Genomic DNA, 20,713 nt, shown 5'->3' with positions numbered 1-20,713 from the left:
AGAAATCCATGCTTCGGATCGAAGGCTGTATTTAGCTACTTCAGTTAATTAAACTATGACCTACCAACGAGATAGTACCTTCAACCATAGAAACATTTCTCGGACTCGACCAGTTCGATGCCGATCCCAACTATAGCACAGCAGCTAAGCAATGAAGCCACTGGCAGCATACATTCTAAAACGTTCTTGCAGCTATTGATACTCATACTCCCAACAAACTAGCAGTGCTCGTCAATTTTGTGGCCCGTGGTATACGAGTACACAGCGGAGTGTCAAACTTATCAAGCTGCGGTAGATTAAGCATATCAACCAAGACACTGTACATGAAAGAACAAGATTTTTGCTAGCCAACTCCTCGGTGTCGGAGACAGGAATCTGGTGAGATGCTCAACCAATTCCACCAACACTAAAGCAACTCGGCAAAGATTGCAACTTCTGTGAGGTAACAGCTGCACAATGCCATGATGACTCAATCAATTGACTGCAATCTGCTCATATTCACCAGCGACCCTTGGAGAATGAGACTCTAGGTCTACAGGCTGCCTTTGACCAGGCCCACTCGATCGAAATGGCCAAAAGCAGGCACACTCTTACCATGCAACCTCAATTCTGCTCCGAAAGCTTCTGCTTTTGCTGCTGGTACCAAAAATGCACCATCCACTGGTACAAAGAAGACTTCGGATGCCCCCGCTGCTGCCTGTGCACCAGCCGAGCCACCAACATTCCACGCTGTGACTGCAAAATGCTTCTTCTGCGGACGTACAATAAACTTCCTCGGAGCAAATACCCCACCAAAGATGTAACCTGCAATCTTTGCTCAAAGGAAAGTTACTTTTTAAAGGTCTGCAAACCAGCTCTGCTGTAGTGCCGCTATTTACTACAGTCTGAGAAACATCACCTGCATGCCTCTCCAAGACCCTTCTGAAAGTGCAAGTCAATGGACTGACGATCAACGCAATTGTGGACATAGGGAGCTCAGAAAGTTGTGAGTCGACGTTATGTGAAGTCCCCTAATCTCAAACCGTCTCCATCTATGAGCAAATTCTCCATAGCCTCTACATTGCTCTCCACCAAGGCCCTAGGATACTATCATGTGGAAATCATCTTCGGAGGCTGTGTTAACCCCGATATTAAACTCACTGTCCTCAGGGACTTGTGCACTGACGTGATATTAGGACAACGACTGATTGAGACCACGCTGGTGTTGAGATTCCCTTAGATAGTGATAACACCCCCTCCACCACCCCACTCCCTTTCCACATAACAATCCGTATATTACTTTACAGTCTTCAATCCTGTTTTTCTATCTGCACAATATTGCCCAAATCCGCTCAAGTTGAAATCAGAGCTCAACTGAACCTCTGGTCCATATTCTCATGACATCATGCTTGGATTTCTGCAATCACTGTTAGTAAGTTTGTCTGCATCTTCTCTCAAGCCCTCACCACTCATTCAGGATATGGTCGCCAAACTCGGAAATTTCATCAAATCGCTCCGATTCTCAAAGCACTTCACCGGCTCCCTGTACACCAACGAATTGATTCATAAATATTGCTGAAAACCTTGAAAGCAAAACTTAAGTTGGTTCCCATCTACATTTGACCAAATCACACCTTACACCCAAGCAAGAAAACTGCGAACAAGGGGAATCTCCTGGAAGTTCCTCGCATGAGGAAGAAGACTTTTGTCGATCGAACATTCTTTAGATATGCTCCTCAACCCAAAAACTTGCTCACTTTTTAAAATTCATGACGTCATCAAAAAACGGTTTTTAAAAACCCCTCTTTAAATCCCGTCTTTTTACAGTTGCTTTTTCTTAATCCTTATTCTTCTTAACTTTTCTTTCTTTGAAAAATGGTTTGACATTTTACTCGTAAATAAAAAGTGCTGCATAAGAAATTGATTGAGTGATGTGGTGAAATGGCTGCGCCCACATCCTGAAGATTTCTCGGCGGATGACTTCAAGATGCTTCCACATTGATGGGCCATGTGAGTACATGTAGCAAGGAATAGCACGAGAAATAGGTGAAGTTCCATGAACTTCCCTCTGCTTTATTTCCCCCAAAATGCTTTGACTTGGAGATATCTAGAATAATACTTATACACAAAATACACATGAATCGTTAAGTTCTTGAGCAATACACTTCAAAGCTGTGATTAATTTCAATGTCGAGTTTTATTGCCTTCAATGAAAAGTACATAGAAAGCTCCTGGTCAACCTCAAGACGATGTTTTCAATTCATCAATTTGTGGCAGCCAAGGTGAGGTGTGTGTGCAGGACGTTGGCATGCCCATGAGAATGCACCTTGAAGGAGCTGCACACTCTCCCATATGTATGCAAATACATGTCAATTGCCTCATGATGTACATACATATCAATGCATTTGGCCTGGACTTCTGTTTATCAAAAAGGATGAAACATAAAAAGAAAGAGTAATGCATGTAGATTAATAATTTTGAGGGAATTTCTCTTTATAGTGCTGGTAACCAATAGCTGGGTTGGTAATATACCATAGACGCCTAGAGGTACCCACGCACACTCGCCTCTCAACTGTCTAACTTGGGTTGGAATCTCGACCCAGCTATAAACTGTCATCCTGGTGTTTCACAGGCAAGGTGAGGCATCAATGTGTTAGTTTCCAGCAGTGAGTTAGGGTTCGGTTGTAATTTGTTCAGGGTACTCTTCATTTAACATCTATCAATCAATGTTCAATCAATCAACCAAACTTCAGGTCCATCTGAGTGACAGCACACTTTTGTGATCAATGGCTCACGGCAAAGCACCAATCTGACAATTTGTAGTTTTTTTTTTGTTTTTTTTGTATACAAGATCGAGGCTCGTGTAGGAGCTAACATCAATCACAAAAAAAAAAGACGGACACACAAAACATACAATAAAGGGAGCGGAAGACAAGATGGGGGAGAGAGAGGGAAGCACACAAGTACAACAGCAAACAACAGGGACATCGGGAGATCTGTGGGAGGGGGAGGGCTTGGGGGGAGGGGGAATGGGAAGGACGGGGGGGGGGGGGGAGGGGGACGTCATAATGTTGGGAATTAAACCCAAACTAGACAGCTTAAAAGTAAGTGCACTACCTATGCACCATACTGTTGAATTTGTATTTTAAAAATTTAATAGATGCAAGTACTGGTAGGTATCGACTGTCTCAACCATCCGCTCCGATTCACTTCCACAAAATGAACTTCCGCACCACAAAAATCAGGTTTTCCATAAGACCCAAAGGTCACACTCCATTGGCCATGGAACAAATCCTCAGACCTTATTTCACATCACCTTTGAAGGCCGTTATTATGTGGAACCTGCAGGGTTCTGCACACTAACAAGAGCGAGTAGCTCTCATTAGAGACGGTACAGTGATAATAAATAAATTCTTTTATTCAACCCAACCATTAGTGCCGTTACAGCTGTATTACACACCTCGAGAAAGCACCGAAAACGCCAAGCAACGAGGCAGGCCGGTGCGGAATGCCGTTCTCCGACGGCTTAATTAGGCGCACACGCTCATTATGGCGGACTTGTGCTCGCCATTAACGCCGCGGCGGCGAGCATCCGTGCACCACATCCCACCTTGGCACCATCGCGAGCAAATTCACGGGCGTTACTTTTCACCACGGTTCCTGGACTCTGGTCTCGCGTACCACAAAATAAATCCGACCTCAGAAGGAAGAAAACAAAAGGAAGAGGGAAAATAATGACATTCATAAATATCTTCCACACGTCTTATCCAAACATTTTCGACGAAAAATTATGTGGAATAGTCAATTCCCACGAAGTGCCACCTGCTCTAAGAAAAGCGTGAACTTGATTCAGCCTTCCACTCCAACGTCAGGCTTTTGATAATTTGTCCAGCTGTGTGGAAGGGAAAAACATTTATAATTACTAGTGGGTATTATTGATGTGTAAGCAATAACAAACTTTGCTTCGTATGGAGGCACATTATAAATAGAAGCTTTATGATTATAGGCAAGCATCACCGACTTGCTGCGAGATATCAATTTAGGTTTATTACTTGCGAAGATCGAATATTTATTGGTTTGTCTTGTGCGTTGTTACCTCCGCCACCAAAGGTGGATGAAGGTTATGTTTTCACCACTGTCTTTGTCTGTCGGTTTGTGAACAAAATATCTCAAAAAGTTGTCGACGGATTTGGACGAAACTTGGTGGACCGGTTGGGTGTCTGACAAGGACAAATAGATTCGATTTTGGTGAAGATCCGAATATGGATTCGGATATGATAATTATTTAATTTCTCAAGTGATTCTTTACCATTGGGAGACAGGGCCAAAAACTATACATTGCATGATATCTCAAAATGTTATAGATGGATTTGGACGAAACTTGGTGGACAGGTTGTGTGTGTGACAAGGAAGAATCGATTCGATTTTGGTGATGATCTGAATATGGATTCCGATATGAGTTATTTAATTTTTCACGAAATTTTGATTCTTCACCATTGAGTGATATGGCCAACCAGGCAGAGGTATGCTCTCTACTGAGTGCCGTTCCAGTTACTTGCCGAAAATGATTCCGGCAAGTATGTTGGTTGGTTGGTTTGTTACTTGCCGGAATAGATTCCGGCAAGTATGTTGATCGGTTGGTTTGTCTGTCTGTCTGTCTGTTTGTTTGCAGTACTACGTCTACACCGTTGCACGTAGAATCGCCAAACTTTACACACATATTTGTCTTGCCCTAGATTAGACTGTGCCCAATTCTTAACTCTCTCGGCCAAAGGCGCCCATTATGAAGTCATAATTTGATAATTCGACAAGTACAAAACTTCATCCAATCAAGATGCAATTTCTTGAGCGACATGACGGCATAAACAGGTGGAGAAAAAAAAATAATGATGAGGTCATCGGGCACGTGGTTCGGCCGCCATCTTGGAAAAACCGAAAAACTTTGCACCTCTATATCTCCGAAAGTGCTGAATAGAAAAAATTGAGACATGGCTCATTGTAAAGAACGCTCCCATGGGGAATAAAATATGTTAATGATGATGTCAATGGTGCCTCCATTATGACGTCATAATTCGACAAGTACAAAACTTCATCCGATCAAGATGAAATTTCTTGAGCATAATCTAGGAATAAATTAGTTTAGAAAACAAATAATGATGACGTCATCGGTCACGTAGTTCGGCCGCCATATTTGTCCAAAATGGCCGATAAAAAAAGTAAATTCCAGCAAGTCCTTGGTCTCTGACCGATTTTTCATCTGTTTGTCAGTCTGTTTGTTCGCAGTACTACGTCTACATCGTTGCACATAGAATCGCCATACTTTACACACGTGTCTTGCCATGGAATAGACAGTGCCCAATTTTTAACTCTCTAGGCCCAAGGCCTCCATTATGACGTCATAATTCGATAATTCAACAAGTACAAAACCTTATCCGATCAAGATGAAATTTCTTGAGCATAATCTAGGAATAAATTAGTTTAGAAAACAAACAATGATGATGTCAACGGTCACGTGGTTCGGCTGCCACATTTGTCCAAAATGGCCGATAAAAAAGTACATTCCGGCAAGTCCTCGGTCTCTGACCGATTTTTCATTCTGTCAGTTTGTTTGTATGTCAGTCACCTACAGGTCACAATTTTCAACTGATCTTTATAAACCTTCACCAAATGGTAGTGTTGGTCATAAACAAGAAGCTTATTGTTTTTGGGGTCAAAAGGTCAATAGGTCAACATAGGCCAAAGGTCACCAACTTTGACAAATTTCTAAAATCCTCAATTTTCTTCCAATTAACTTGAAATTTGAAAAGGACTTGCATATCTGGTTAATAAATTCAACCACCATTTATTTTTTAGGTCAACATAGGCCAAAAGGTCAATATAGGCCAAGTTTCTAAAATCCTCAATTTACATCCAATTAACTTGAAATTTGAAGAGGATTTGCATATCTGGTCATTGAATTCATCCCCCAACTGTTTTTGATGCGATGCTGTCTGGAACAGCATTTGCCTGTCCAACCGGTGTATGTACAGCATGTCCCTCACAAACGTCCACCAATCAGAGCTGAGGATCTGGTCACATGAAATGGGGACAGCAGATCCTCCACTCAGCAGATCCAAGCTCGGCTTCGCCATTGTTAGACTATCGGTCTTATTTTCTTTACGTAAATTTTCATTTACAAACTCTTTTTCTCTCTTTCATTTATGGACATTATTGTCATGTTTTTTTCACAGTTTACAGTTATAGAAATTAGAATTTTCAAATGATAGATATTGATTTTTAAAAAACTTTCTTTTGCCAAATTTCAGCTTTTTACGGACACCCTACCCGGAACGTGCTGTTCTACATACCGAACATTAATATTAGTCAGTCGGTCAGTGATTAGAAAGAGCTTTATATATTGGAAGATAAAAAAAGAAATCATTTGGTAACAAATTTCAACTAGTACGGCACTCGGTAGAGCACATACCCTCACCAGGCTGACCATGCAGTTTACGTTTCGTAGCCCACCGATAGGCCGGATCTGCACCAAATCAATTAATCCTTGTCACACACCCAACCTGTCCACCTGTTTCATCCGAATCCATCCACAACCATTTGAGATATCATGTTAGATATCACTATTAGCCTAATCTCTCAATGGTGAAGAACCACTTTAAAATTTCTAGTATTCGGATCCGGATCTTCACCAAAATCGAATTAATTAATGCTTGCCACACAACCAGCATGTCCACAAAATTTCGTCCGAATCCATCCATACCTTTGTGAGATATGCTGTTCACAGTCAGTCAGACAGACAAATAGGGTTGAAAACATAATCTCCATCCAACTTCGGTGGCGGAGGTAATGATTAAATAAAACCAAGTTTTCTATCATTGGAAAGGCTACGCTAACGTAGAATTAGGTTTACATTTCAAATTTCCATGTGACCGCTCCACTCGAGCCAGACTTCTGAAGGCAGCAACAGGCTGACATAAAATGGTGGGTAATAGACACTGAAAGTCACACAGACATTTCCATCATCATGGCATTCCTCCCTCGCTAAAAAGCACGTGGCTGCCCTTTGTGACCTCCATCAGGAATATCCGATGGCTCAGGATGAGGAGAAGTGAGAAAAGCTTTGCATTAAACAGGCCACGGACAATACGCAATTGAAAAGATGCTGAAGAGTCAAGGCCTGTGGTGCTTGTAGCACAGGCTTGGCTAGATCTTATTGGTTGAAAATTACCTCCATTGTACAACCACCTGTCTAAGCCAGGCAGAGATCGTCTCCTTGAACCCCTTCGTCATGCAAAATAACTTTGATGGTGATCAATGGTCAACTCGTACCTTTCTGATAGTGTATACCAGGGTGTTTGAGCTACGGGCAACAACAAAGAATCATATGATATAATAAAAGGTTTAATTAGGAATTCATGAGCCTTACCTTTGTGCATTTTCTTTTCATATTTGGTTATGGGGATTTCAGTTGCCCAACCAAAGTTGCCCTGAAGATATTAAAACTCAACCACAAGAGGTTCACTGGTTCGCAGATTACCCCCTCCCTGAAGGTCATCAACAAGACAAATGGGTTTTTAAGGACAATTGATAGAGTCATGGTAATTTTGCTTCCAGAAGCTTAGAATCCAAATCCTTAATTGGGTGCATTCAGCCGTGTTTGAACCAGCAACCTCTGGGATGCCAGTCCAGCATCCTCACTACTAGATGACTGTCATTCCCAGCTATGGAGCACACCTCCGCTAGTTCACTATTCTGTTCAACATTGGGAAATGCAGCCATGCTATGGTGGATTATTCTGTATCAAAGCACGTTAACTTGTCACAAGATCTGTCCACGATTGGTTACAGCCTCGAAACATTTCTCAAATTGTCGTGAATGGCCCGGGTACTAATGTCAAGTGTACTGGCCTCCATTAGTATTAATGCGCCATAAAATCCACAGATCCTCTATGCCCAAAATCAAACTATCCTCATCCGCCCCAGCCCTCTCCCTCCCACAAATCTCCCGATGTCCCTGTTCTCTACTGTTGTTGTGCTTGTGTGCTCTCTCTCTCCCACTCTTGTCTCCCACTCCCTTTATTATATGTTATATGTGTTAGCTCATACATGAGCCTCGACTAAGTATACAAAAAAAAACGTTGAGAGATGGGGCCAAAAATAATATATAGCACGACATTTCAAATCATTGTGGACGAGTTGCGACAAAACTAGGTGGATGAGTTGGTTTGGTGACAAGAACAAGCGGATTAGATTTTGGTTCAGGTCCGGATGCAGATTCGGCCTATCAGTGGGATACAAACAAACTCTTAAGCCTGGCGGAGGTATGCGCTCTACCGGGTGTTGTTCTAGTTTTTGTCCGAGGAGATGTGAAAGGCAGATGACGAGGTGGAGAAATGAAAATTCTGAAAGGACATTGAAGGTGAGGTTAACCTAAGGACAAGTCAAATACAAATGTGTCACCTTTGCCGTCTCATCTTTCATGAGCTCCGAAAGCTCGACCTGCCATCCGAGCTGAGCAACAAAGGCTTCCACCCGGGGGACGAGTTCTCCAAGCTCCACTAGGTCTGAAGGTGCTAGAATCGGGTTTGCAAATGGACCGACGGCATGGCGGTTGAACAGTACCCGTGGTATCCCAGGCCGTACTGCGTGCACCAAGCTGCCAAATGGCTCGACCTAGAAAAAAAAGAGAGGACAGTGTTAGAAGCCGTCTATTCAGTACTTACTATGGGAACAGGTGGGGCAAAGGGAAGGGGGCGGTGGGTATAAGGGAGGTGGATATTCTTTATCCATATATCCACTGATTTTTGTTTACTCTGTCGCACACCTTGCATTCAGACAGCCAAGTTTTATCATTAACTAGCCGAAAGCACCCGGCGTTGCCCGGGTTCTTTTTGAATGAATTTACGACTATAATTCAGCTTTTACTCGCGGCCGTAGAAGATTGATTACTATAATTCAGCTCAGCTTTTAATTGCGAAATGGGCCCAGCCCGACCGAGGCGGCCTCGACCGGCCTCACCACCTAGCCTATAACCTTCCCGGGGCCCGTCCCGACATTTTTGTATTAGAGGTTTCCTCCTATCTTTCACCGTTCAGGAGATTAGCTTGCGCAGACAAACAAACATACAAACAAACAAACAAAAACTTTCTTTTATATATGTAGAAGATAGTTGCCAAAGCAGAAGTTAGTTTTCAAATAATAGCATTAGAAGAAGTTTAAAAAGCAGGTGGTCAGGTTGGGTGTCTGTCTACCAAGGATGTATTGATTCGATTTTGGTGAAGATCTGGATAAGGATCCGGATACATGAATTTAAAAAAATATTTAAGTGATTCTTTACCACATGAGAGATGGGACCAAAACGATATATAGCACGATGTTTCAAAACGTTGTGGACATATTTTGACAAAACTTGTTGGATGAGTTGAGTAGGTGACAAGAACAAGTGGATTCCATTTTGGTTCAGGTCGGAATCCAGATTCACCAGTGGGATACAAAACAAACTGTTCAGCCTGGCAGGTGCAGCCGCAAACTGTTCAACCTGGCAGAGGTATGTGTAAACTGTACAGCCTGGCAGAGGTATGCGTAAACAGTTCAGCCTGCTGGAGATGTGCGTAAACTATTCTGCCTGGCAGAGTTATGCGTAAACTGTTCTGCCTGGCAGAGGTATGCATGAACTGATCAGCCTGCAGAGGTATGCGTAACCTGTTTAGCCTGGCAGAGGTATGCATAAACTGTTCAGCCTGGTGGAGGTATGTGTAAACTGTCCAGCCTGGTCGAGATATGTGTAAACTGTTCAGCCTGGCAGAGATATTTCTGTAAACTGTTCAGCCTGGCAGAGATATGCATAAACTGTTCAGCCTGCAGAGGCATATGTAACCTGTTTAGCCTGGCAGAGGTATGCCTAAACTGTTCAGCCTGGTGGAGGTATGTGTAAACTGTCCAGCCTGGTCGAGATATGTGTAAACTGTTCAGCCTGGCAGAGATATTTCTGTAAACTGTTCAGCCTGGCAGAGGTATGCATAAACTGTTCAGTCTGCAGAGGTATGCGTAACCTATTTAGCCTGACAGAGGTATGCATAAACTGTTCAGTCTGGCAGAGATATTTGTAAACTGTTCAGTCTGGTGGAGGTATGCGTAAACTGTTCTGCCTGGCAGAGGTATGCGTAACCTGTTTAGCCTGGCAAAGGTATGCATAAACTGTTCAGCCTGGTGGAGGTACGCGTGAACTGTTCAGCCTCACAGAGATATGCGTAAACTGTTCAGCCTGGCAGAGATATGCATAAACTGTTCAGACTGGCAGAGGTATGCATAAACTGTTCAGCCTGGTGGATGTACGCGTAAACTATTCTGCCTGGCAGAGTTATGCGTAAACTGTTCTGCCTAGCAGAGGTATGCATCAACTGTTCAGCCTGCAGAGGTATGCGTAACCTGTTTCGCCTGGCAGAGGTATACATAAACTGTTCAGCCTGCAGAGGTATGCGTAACCTGTTTAGCCTGGCAGAGGTATGCATAAACTGTTCAGCCTGGTGGAGGTATGCGTGAACTGTTCAGCCTGGTAGAGATATGTGTAAACTGTTCAGCCTGGCAGAGATATTTCTGTAAACTGTTCAGCCTGGCAGAGGTATGCATAAACTGTTCAGCCTGCAGAGATATGCGTAACCTGTTTAGCCTGACAGAGGTATGCATAAACTGTTCAGCCTGGTGGAGGTATGCGTGAACTGTTCAGCCTGGCAGAGATATGTGTAAACTGTTCAGCCTGGCAGAAATATGTGTAAACTGTTCAGCCTGGCAGAGATATGTGTAAACTATTCAGCCTGGCAGAGGTATGCGTCAACTGTTCAGCCTGGCAGAGATATGCGTAAACTGTTCAGCCTGGCAGAGATATGCTTAAACTGTTCAGCTTCGCAGAGATATGCGTAAACTGTTCAGCCTGGCAGAGATATGCGTAAACTGTTCAGCCTGGCAGAGATATGTGTAAACTGTTCAGACTGGCATATATATGCGTAAACTGTTCAGCCTGGTGGGGGTATGCGTAAACTGTTCAGCCTGGCAGAGGTATGTGTAAAATGTTCAGCCTGGCAGAGTTATGCACAAACTGGTCAGCCTAGCAGAGATATGTGTAAACTGTTCGGCCTGCTGGAGGTATGCGTAAACTGTTCAGCCTGGTGGAGGTATGCATAAACTGTTCAGCCTGGCAAAGATATGTGTAAACTGTTCAGCCTTGTGGAGGTATGCATAAACTGTTCAGCCTGGTGGAGATATGTGTAAACTGTTCACCCTGGCAGAGATATGCGTAAACTATTCAGCCTGGCGGAGATATGTATAAACTGTTCAGCCTGGTGGGGGTATGCGTAAACTGTTCAGCCTGGCAGAGATATGTGTAAACTGTTCAGCCTGGCAGAGATATGCGTCAACTGTTCAGCCTGCCAGAGATATGTGTAAACTGTTCAGCCTGGCAGAGATATGTGTAAACTGTTCAGCCTGGCAGAGATATGCGTAAACTGTTCAGCCTGGCAGAGATATGCGTAAACTGTTCAGCCTGGCAGAGATATGCATAAACTGTTCAGCCTGGTGGAGGTATGCGTAAACTGTTCAGCCTGGTGGAGGTATGTGTAAACTGTTCAGCCTGGCAGAGGTGTGTGTAAAATGTTCAGTCTGGCAGAGGTATGCGTAAACTGTTCAGCCTGGCAGAGATATGTGAAAAACTGTTCAGCCTGGCAGAGGTATGTGTAAAATGTTCAGCCTGTCAGAGGTATGTGTAAACTGTTCAGCCGAGCAGAGATATGTGTAAACTGTTCAGCCTGGCAGAGGTATGCATAAACTGTTCAGCCTGGTGGGGGTATGTGTAAACGATTCAGCCTGGCAGACAGATGCATAAACTGTTCAGCCTGGCAGAGATATGCATAAACTGTTCAGCCTGGTGGAGGTATGTGTAAACTGTTCAGCCTTGTGGAGGTATGCATAAACTGTTCAGCCTGGCAGAGACATGTGTAAACTGTTCAGCCCGGTGGAGGTATGCATAAACTGTTCAGCCTGGTGGAGGTATGTGTAAACTATTCAGCCTGGCAGAGATATGCATGAACTGTTCAGCCTGGCAGAGATATGTGTAAACTGTTTGGCCTGGTGGAGGTATGCGTAAACTGTTCAGCTTGGCAGAGATATGTGTGAACTGTTCAGCCTGGCAGAGATATGTGTAAACTGTTCAGCCAGGCAGAGATATGTGTAAACTGTTCAGCCTGGTGGAGGTATGTGTAAACTGTTCAGCCTGGTGGAGGTATGCATAAACTGTTCAGCCTGGCAGAGACATGTGTAAACTGTTCAGCCTGGTGGAGGTATGCATAAACTGTTCAGCCTGGTGGAGGTATGTGTAAACTATTCAGCCTGGCAGAGATATGCGTAAACTGTTCAGCCTGGCAGAGATATGTGTAAACTGTTCAGCCTGACAGAGGTATGTGTAAACTGTTCAGCCTGGCAGATTTATGTGTAAACTGTTCAGCCTGGCAGACTCTGCCTAGTGAGTGTCGTTCTAGTTGACGATGCGATGGCAGTGTGGTATTAAATTGTTCAAACAAAGTTGCAATAGGTGCCTTGTACGAGTGAACCAATAGCTACATGGCGCATATGAGGGAGGGTACTGTCGAGTGGAAAAGGGAGAGGATTTAAACTTTTCTGTAATTTTTTGTCATATGTAATAAATATATGACCTTAACTACATGAGTTAACCTTTATCACCTTAACCTCCTTAACCTTAATCACACGAGTAGAACAACAAAATCAAATGGCTGGGACATAACGTTTTGGCACATCCCAATCACAACCTTCATGGGAGTGTGCTAATGCTCTCACACCTCCAGCGACGTCCCCATCACAAGGAGCAGATCAGCCAATGGGAAGTCCACTTGGTAAAGATGGAAACGTTCTGGAAGGTCCTCACCAAAAAACACGATGTCAGGCTTTACAATACCTTGGCAAGACTTGCAACGAGGGATCTCACCAGCCATGATAACGCTCTGTCAAACAAGAAGTGGCAGACATATACATCAAGAATATTCACTCAATTTGGAGTGTCATAGCCTGCTCTAGCCTGCTGTCATAGCCTGCTCCCAATTATCAGCAAAGTCATGGAATCCATCATTGCTTCGGATATGAAATCTTTCCTCTTCTCCAATGGCTTGATCTCTGATCATCAATTTGGTTTCAGACCAGGTCACTCTACTCTGGACATGCTGCTTCTGCTGTCTCAACAATAGATGGAGGTCCTGAATGCCAAACAGGAAATTAGCGCTGTCTCCCTTGACATATCACGTGCCTTCGATACGGTCTGGCACCCAGCTCTGATCACCAAACTCTCCTCCTATGGTATCCATGGAAATCTCCATGCATGGCTTGCGGACTTCCTCTCTGGTCGTCGTCAACGTGTGGATTTGGCCCTGAATGGATTTCTCTCATCTCCCCTTCCTGTTCAGGCTGGAGTTCCCCAAGGCTGTGTGCTGGGCCCTGTGCTTTTTCTGGTCTTTATCAATGATCTCTCCGACTCTCTGGAAAATCCTCTCTATCTCTTTGCTGATGACTCCACTCTCTGCCGCTCCATTCCTCTTCCCTCAGATCGGCAGTCTGCAGCCTCCTCACTCTCTGAAGACCTGGACAAAATCACAGACTGGTCAAACAAGTGGAACATGTCTTTCAATCCTGACAAATCTCACACTCTTACAATGTCTCTCCGAAAGGACCGACTGGACAACCCTCCCATCTACTTTCTCAACAATCCTCTCCAAGAAGTTGTGTCGCTCAAGCTTTTGGGTCTCACTATCTGCCATGATCTTTCTTGGGAAAACCACATTTCCAAGCTGGCCTCCAAAGCCAGTCGCCGACTGGGCATCCTCCGTCATGCGAAGTCCTTCCTAGGCACACCTGAGCTCCTCACCACATACAAGGCTTTCATCCGCAGCTCAATGGAATACTGTTCCCCCCTCTGGGCCGGTGCTCCTGCCTCACACCTAGCTCGGCTTCACGCTGTTAAAACCAAAGCTTTCAGAATCATTGGAATCTCCCGTGATGAAGCTATCTCTGAGGGCCTTTCACTCACTCACCGCAGGCAGGTAGGTGGTCTTTCTGTCTTCTACCGACTCCTCTCCGGCCTTGCTCCCCCAGCTCTCTCTGTGCTCTGTCCCCCAAATATTCCTACAGGTCGCACAAGATCTGCCAGCAACCCTCTGATGGTTAAACTGCCGAAATCTCAGCTCTCTGCTCACCTTCACTCTTTCATTCCTCTTTTCTCCCGCCTCTGGAACAAACTCCCACACTCCCTTCAATCCCACTCCTCCCTCCAGGTCTTTAAAACAGCTGTTCACCACCATCTCTTATCTTCCCCCATCCAAAACCTTGATCTTTTCTACCCCCACTAATTCACCCCAGATCCACCTTGTTTGAAATTCCAACTTCCCTCCTGGAAGTCCTGGCAGTGTCCATATGTTTTATACCTCTCCCACCCCCCCCCCCCTCCCATGCCTCCCTCCCACAGATCTCTCGATGTCTCCATGTCTCTTGGTCCCTGATCTCAAATGTTGTGTTTGTGTCCTTGCCCCTCTCTCCCCATCTTGTCTACCGCTCCTGCGGTTATTTGTTTTATGTGTCGGTTTGTCTTTCTAGTGGGGCGGCTTAGCCCAAATATTCAAAAGAATTGTGCATTTTGTGATACAAGCACCAAATTTGGCACACTAGTAGACTATCATATTATGAAAAGATCTGGATATTGGGCCATCTCAGATTCAGAGATTTGATTTTTGCAAGATTTGCAGATTTTGCAAGCTGAGATTGCAACGCCAGGGACGGCCGACTCCTTCCTACGAGCTGCCCACGTCACCCGCACAAGAAGAGCTCATCAAATCACTGCAGCGGCACTGCACATCCTGCAACACCGTGCGTATGAACGCCACTGTATGACATATGCTGATGATGCAGAAGACCTGCCTGAGTTCGAAGACTGGTGTCACCAGAGAGGAGAAGACATTCCCAACTTTCAGTACTGGGCAACTGTGCTGGAACTAGAGATGTTGGTACTGGTCCACGTGCGTTCTCTGCGGCAGGCTTCATTCACGATGTACCTTGATGCCCTGACGGAACTGGTCCCATGGTTCCATGCCTTAGACCACACACACTATGCCAGGTGGGTCCCTGTTCACCTGAGGGACACGGTTGCACTCCCAATGAAGCACCCAGATGTAGCCAGATAATTCAGGGCTGGCAACCTCACTGTACAGAAGACGAAGAAGGTGTTCTCTTCGATCCCAATCGAATCGAAATCTTGCAAAAATCAAATCTCTGAATCTGAGATGGCCCAATATCCAGATCTTTTCATAATATGATAGTCTACTAGTGTACCAAATTTGGTGCTTGTATCACAAAATGCACAACAGGTTTGCTATGCTGCTACACTATTCTGTGTGATTAATGTTCGCTCTTTCACGAGCCTCGATCTTGTATACAAAAAAAATAAAAAATAAAAAATATCAAAGGTGTCGAATACTTATTGACTCAAGACATTTCAGCTTTTCATTTTGAATAATTTTGTAAAAAAAAACAAAAAACACTTTGACATTATGGGGCATTAAGTGTATGTCACCCCGTCATGCTCATTCTGTTACTACGATTTCGTTTCCATACTGGATTCTTCTCATTATGATGTAATCACCACCATTCACAGTTCTCACTCTGACGTCATCCCCACCATCTCCCTCTGTCATCACCATGATGCTCACTCCGACCACGGTGCTCACCACCACATTGTTCACTCACTCTGATGTCTTCACCACGGGGTGACCACTCTGACGTCATCACCACAGTGCTCACGCTGATGTGCCTACAATGCATGTCTTGCATTAACTTGTTCATATTGCTCATTGTTTGCATCATCATATACACCGTGACATCACCACAATGTACACATTGCATTGGTATCTTCTCTACATGAACATAATGCTCATCTGACGTCATTACTATGCTCACTCTGACATCATTACAATGTCAGACATCACCAAAATCCATTTCTTGCATTCCTCCTCTTTGTTCGTGTGTAGCATGATTGGGGCAGCCGTGCCGCGGATGCAGTGCCCTCTGCTGGTTAGGGCAGGAATTAGTCATTTGTCCATGATGCCGGCGACAGTTCACCTACTCTTTGCGAAGGTGGGATCTTTAACGTCCACCAACGAATGCTAGCAGACAGGACGCCCAGCTTAACTTCCATCCGAGGGACGGTACACACACTGATGAATCACCTTGCCTGTGAAACACAAGAATGGCAGTTTATAGCTGGGTCGGGATTCAAACCCAGGCTAGACAGCTGAGACGTGAGTGCAGGTAGGCCATCCTGGTCAGCTCCATTCCTTGCATTCATTAGTCACCTTATTGGTTAATTGGTCATTCCTTGCGTCACCACACATTCTCACTCTGTCACCACAAACAAGATGCTTACTCTGACGTCATCACCATGGTGCTCACTCTGATGTCCTTACAATGCATTCCTTGCATTAACTGTTTCAATGATCATTATTTGTATCACTATACACTTTGACATCACCTCAATGTACATATTGCATTTATATCGACATCAACAAAACACTCATCTGACGTCACGATAGTGCTCACTCTGACGTCACCACCACAATGCTCCCTTTTGCAGCGGGTGCAGAAAGCAGTGGAGAAGGAACCGTGGGCCTCCACCAGCTTATCCTCCGGCAGTCCAGCCACTGCACACACACACACACACACACACACACACACACACACACACACACACACACACACACACACACACACACACACACACACACACACACACACACACACACACACACACACACACAGTTTTCTTTACCGAATCGGTCAAAGCAATGCAGCTGTTTCCATGGTTACATGTCCTGTGCGAAACTCAAAAATTATGGTAGTCATGTTTTTCTTGTTTGTTTGTTTATGTATACGAGATCGAGGCTCGTTTAGACTACCAAGTTTGGTGATCATAACTACCATGTTTGGTGATCATAACTACCAAGTTTGGTGATCATAACTACCATGTTTGGTGATCATAACTACCAAGTTTGGTGATCATAACTACCATGTTTGGTGATCATAACTACCATGTTTGGTGATCATAACTACCAAGTTTGGTGATCATAACTACCAAGTTTGGTGATCATAATTACCATGTTTGGTGATCATAACTACCAAGTTTGGTGATCATAACTACCATGTTTGGTGATCATAACTACCATGTTTGGTGATCATAACTACCATGTTGAATGATCATAACTACCAAGTTTGGTGATCATAACTACCATGTTTGGTGATCATAACTACCAAGTTTGGTGATCATAGCTTCCATGTTTGGTGATCATAACTACCATGTTTGATGATCATAACTACCATGTTTGGTGATCAGAACTACCAAGTTTGGTGATCATAACTACCATGTTTGGTGATCATAACTACCATGTTTGGTGATCATAACTACCATGTTTGGTGATCATAACTACCATGTTTGATTATCATAACTACCATGTTTGGTGATCAGAACTACCAAGATTGGTGATCATAACTTCCATGTTTGGTGATCATAACTACCATGTTTGGTGATCATAACTACCAAGTTTGGTGATCATAACTACCATGTTTGATTATCATAACTACCATGTTTGGTGATCAGAACTACCAAGATTGGTGATCATAACTTCCATGTTTGGTGATCATAACTACCATGTTTGGTGATCATAACTACCAAGTTTGGTGATCATAACTACCATGTTTGGTGATCATAACTACCATGTTTGGTGATCATAATTACCATGTTTGGTGATCACAACTACCATGTTTGGTGGTCATAAATACCAAGTTTGGTGATCATAACTACCAAGTTTGGTGATCATAACTACCATGTTTAATGATCATAACTACCAAGTTTGGTGATCATAACTACCATGTTTGATGATCATAACTACCAAGTTTGGTGATCATAACTACCATGTTTGGTGATCAGAACTACCAAGTTTGGTGATCATAACTACCATGTTTGGTGATCATAACTACCATGTTTGGTGATCATAACTACCATGTTTGGTGATCATAACTACCAAGTTTGGTGATCATAACTACCATGTTTGGTGATCAGAACTACCAAGATTGGTGATCATAACTTCCATGTTTGGTGATCATAACTACCATGTTTGGTGATCATAACTACCAAGTTTGGTGATCATAACTACCATGTTTGGTGATCATAACTACCATGTTTGGTGATCATAATTACCATGTTTGGTGATCATAACTACCATGTTTGGTGGTCATAAATACCAAGTTTGGTGATCATAACTACCAAGTTTGATGATCATAACAACCATGTTTGGTGATCACAACTACCATGTTTGGTGGTCATAAATACCAAGTTTGGTGATCATAACTACCAAGTTTGGTGATCATAACTACCATGTTTAATGATCATAACTACCAAGTTTGGTGATCATAACTACCATGTTTGATGATCATAACTACCAAGTTTGGTGATCATAACTACCATGTTTAATGATCATAACTACCAACTTTGGTGATAATAACTACCATGTTTGATGATCATAACTACCAAGTTTGGTGATCATAACTACCATGTTTGGTGATCATAACTACCAAGTTTGGTGATCATAACTACCATGTTTGGTGATCATAACTACCAAGTTTGGTGATCATAACTACCATGTTTGATGATCATAACTACCAAGTTTGGTGATCATAACTACCATGTTTGATGATCATAACTACTAAGTTTGGTGATCATAACTACCATGTTTGATGATCATAACTACCAAGTTTGGTGATCATAACTACCATGTTTGGTGATCATAACTACCAAGTTTGGTGATCATAACTACCATGTTTGGTGATCATAACTACCAAGTTTGGTGATCATAACTACCATGTTTGATGATCATAACTACCAAGTTTGGTGATCATAACTACCATGTTTGGTGATCATAACTACCAAGTTTGGTGATCATAACTACCATGTTTGGTGATCATAACTACCAAGTTTGGTGATCATAACTACCATGTTTGATGATCATAACTACCATGGTTGGTGATCATAACTACCATGGTTGGTGATCATAACTACCATGGTTGGTGATCATAACTAACATGGTTGGTGATCATAACTACCATGTTTGGTGATCATAACTACCAAGTTTGGTGATCATAACTACCATGTTTGGTGATCATAACTACCAAGTTTGGTGATCATAACTACCATGTTTGGTGATCATAACTACCAAGTTTGGTGATCATAACTACCATGTTTGATGATCATAACTACCAAGTTTAGTGATCATAATTACCATGTTTGGTGATCATAACTACCAAGTTTGCTGATCATAACTACCATGTTTGGTGATCATAACTACCAAGTTTGGTGATCATAACTACCATGTTTGATGATCATAACTACCATGGTTGGTGATCATAACTACCATGTTTGGTGATCATAACTACCAAGTTTGGTGATCATAACTACCATGTTTGATGATCATAACTACCATGGTTGGTGATCATAACTACCATGGTTGGTGATCATAACTACCATGGTTGGTGATCATAACTAACATGGTTGGTGATCATAACTACCATGTTTGGTGATCATAACTACCAAGTTTGGTGATCATAACTACCATGTTTGGTGATCATAACTACCAAGTTTGGTGATCATAACTACCATGTTTGGTGATCATAACTACCAAGTTTGGTGATCATAACTACCATGTTTGATGATCATAACTACCAAGTTTAGTGATCATAATTACCATGTTTGGTGATCATAACTACCAAGTTTGCTGATCATAACTACCATGTTTGGTGATCATAACTACCAAGTTTGGTGATCATAACTACCATGTTTGATGATCATAACTACCATGGTTGGTGATCATAACTACCATGGTTGGTGATCATAACTACCATGGTTGGTGATCATAACTACCATGGTTGGTGATCATAACTAACATGGTTGGTGATCATAACTACCATGGTTGGTGATCATAACTACCATGGTTGGTGATCATAACTAACATGGTTGGTGATCATAACTACCTTGGTTGGTGATCATATCTACCATGGTTGGTGATCATAACTACCATGGTTGGTGATCATAACTACCATGGTTGGTGATCATAACTACCATGGTTGGTGATCATAACTAACAAGTCTGGTGAATTAGGAGATAGTGTGACAGACGGATGGACGGGCAGATAGACGGAGCTGATTACAACAGCCACCCCACCCACCCCCCCCCCCCCTCCGTTTTTTATTTTTCAAAAAACGTGGGGATAATGATGGGCTCATGAAAGAGCTTAATGGCAAAATATGTAAGGTCAACAAACAAGCAGTGTGGTGGAAGGGAGTAGTTGAAGCAAGGACAAATAATAGTGAAGTAACACAGCCAAAAAGGCCTTTATCGGCAGCTCAGTGTAATACTGCTCTCCTCTACGAGCTGGTGCCCCAGCAATTCACCGGTCTCTCCTTCATGGTGTGGAATTTATTACTATCAACATCATTGGAATCTCCCGCGATGAAGGCAAAATACAAGTCCTGTTGTTCTCACATCGCAGACAGGTGAGTGACCTCTTTATTCTTTTTAACCGCATCTTCTACAGTCTAGCTGCCTCTGCTCCCTCAGTGCTCTGACACTCTCCAAGCACAACAGG

General features: G+C 43.2%; 1 protein-coding gene across 5 annotated transcripts in view; it reads right to left on the bottom strand.

Annotated features, from left to right (window-relative positions):
- Nucleotides 1-20,713, bottom strand: part of SIRT3 (sirtuin 3) — a 103,276-nt gene that overhangs the window by 59,233 nt on the left and 23,330 nt on the right. For 3 of the 5 annotated variants that reach the window (XM_078771139.1, XM_078771140.1, XM_078771141.1), the window contains exons 5-7: nucleotides 16,620-16,720; nucleotides 12,824-12,985; nucleotides 8,436-8,648 (exon numbers count right to left, since the gene is read on the bottom strand). In XM_078771139.1, the coding sequence (XP_078627265.1) occupies nucleotides 8,436-8,648; nucleotides 12,824-12,985; nucleotides 16,620-16,720 (476 nt within the window). Of the gene's footprint in view, nucleotides 1-2,026; nucleotides 3,872-8,435; nucleotides 8,649-12,823; nucleotides 12,986-16,619; nucleotides 16,721-20,713 lie in introns of those variants that run through there. The other 2 variants (XM_068109970.2, XM_068109962.2) reach the window with 2 other exon arrangements.

The sequence above is a fragment of the Myxine glutinosa genome, chromosome 1 (assembly GCF_964187855.1).
Source record: "Myxine glutinosa chromosome 1, kmMyxGlut1.1, whole genome shotgun sequence".
Taxonomy (NCBI): Eukaryota; Metazoa; Chordata; class Myxini; order Myxiniformes; family Myxinidae; genus Myxine; species Myxine glutinosa.
The sequence above is the reverse complement of the archived record's forward strand: the minus strand, read 5'-3'. Positions and strand labels throughout refer to the sequence as shown.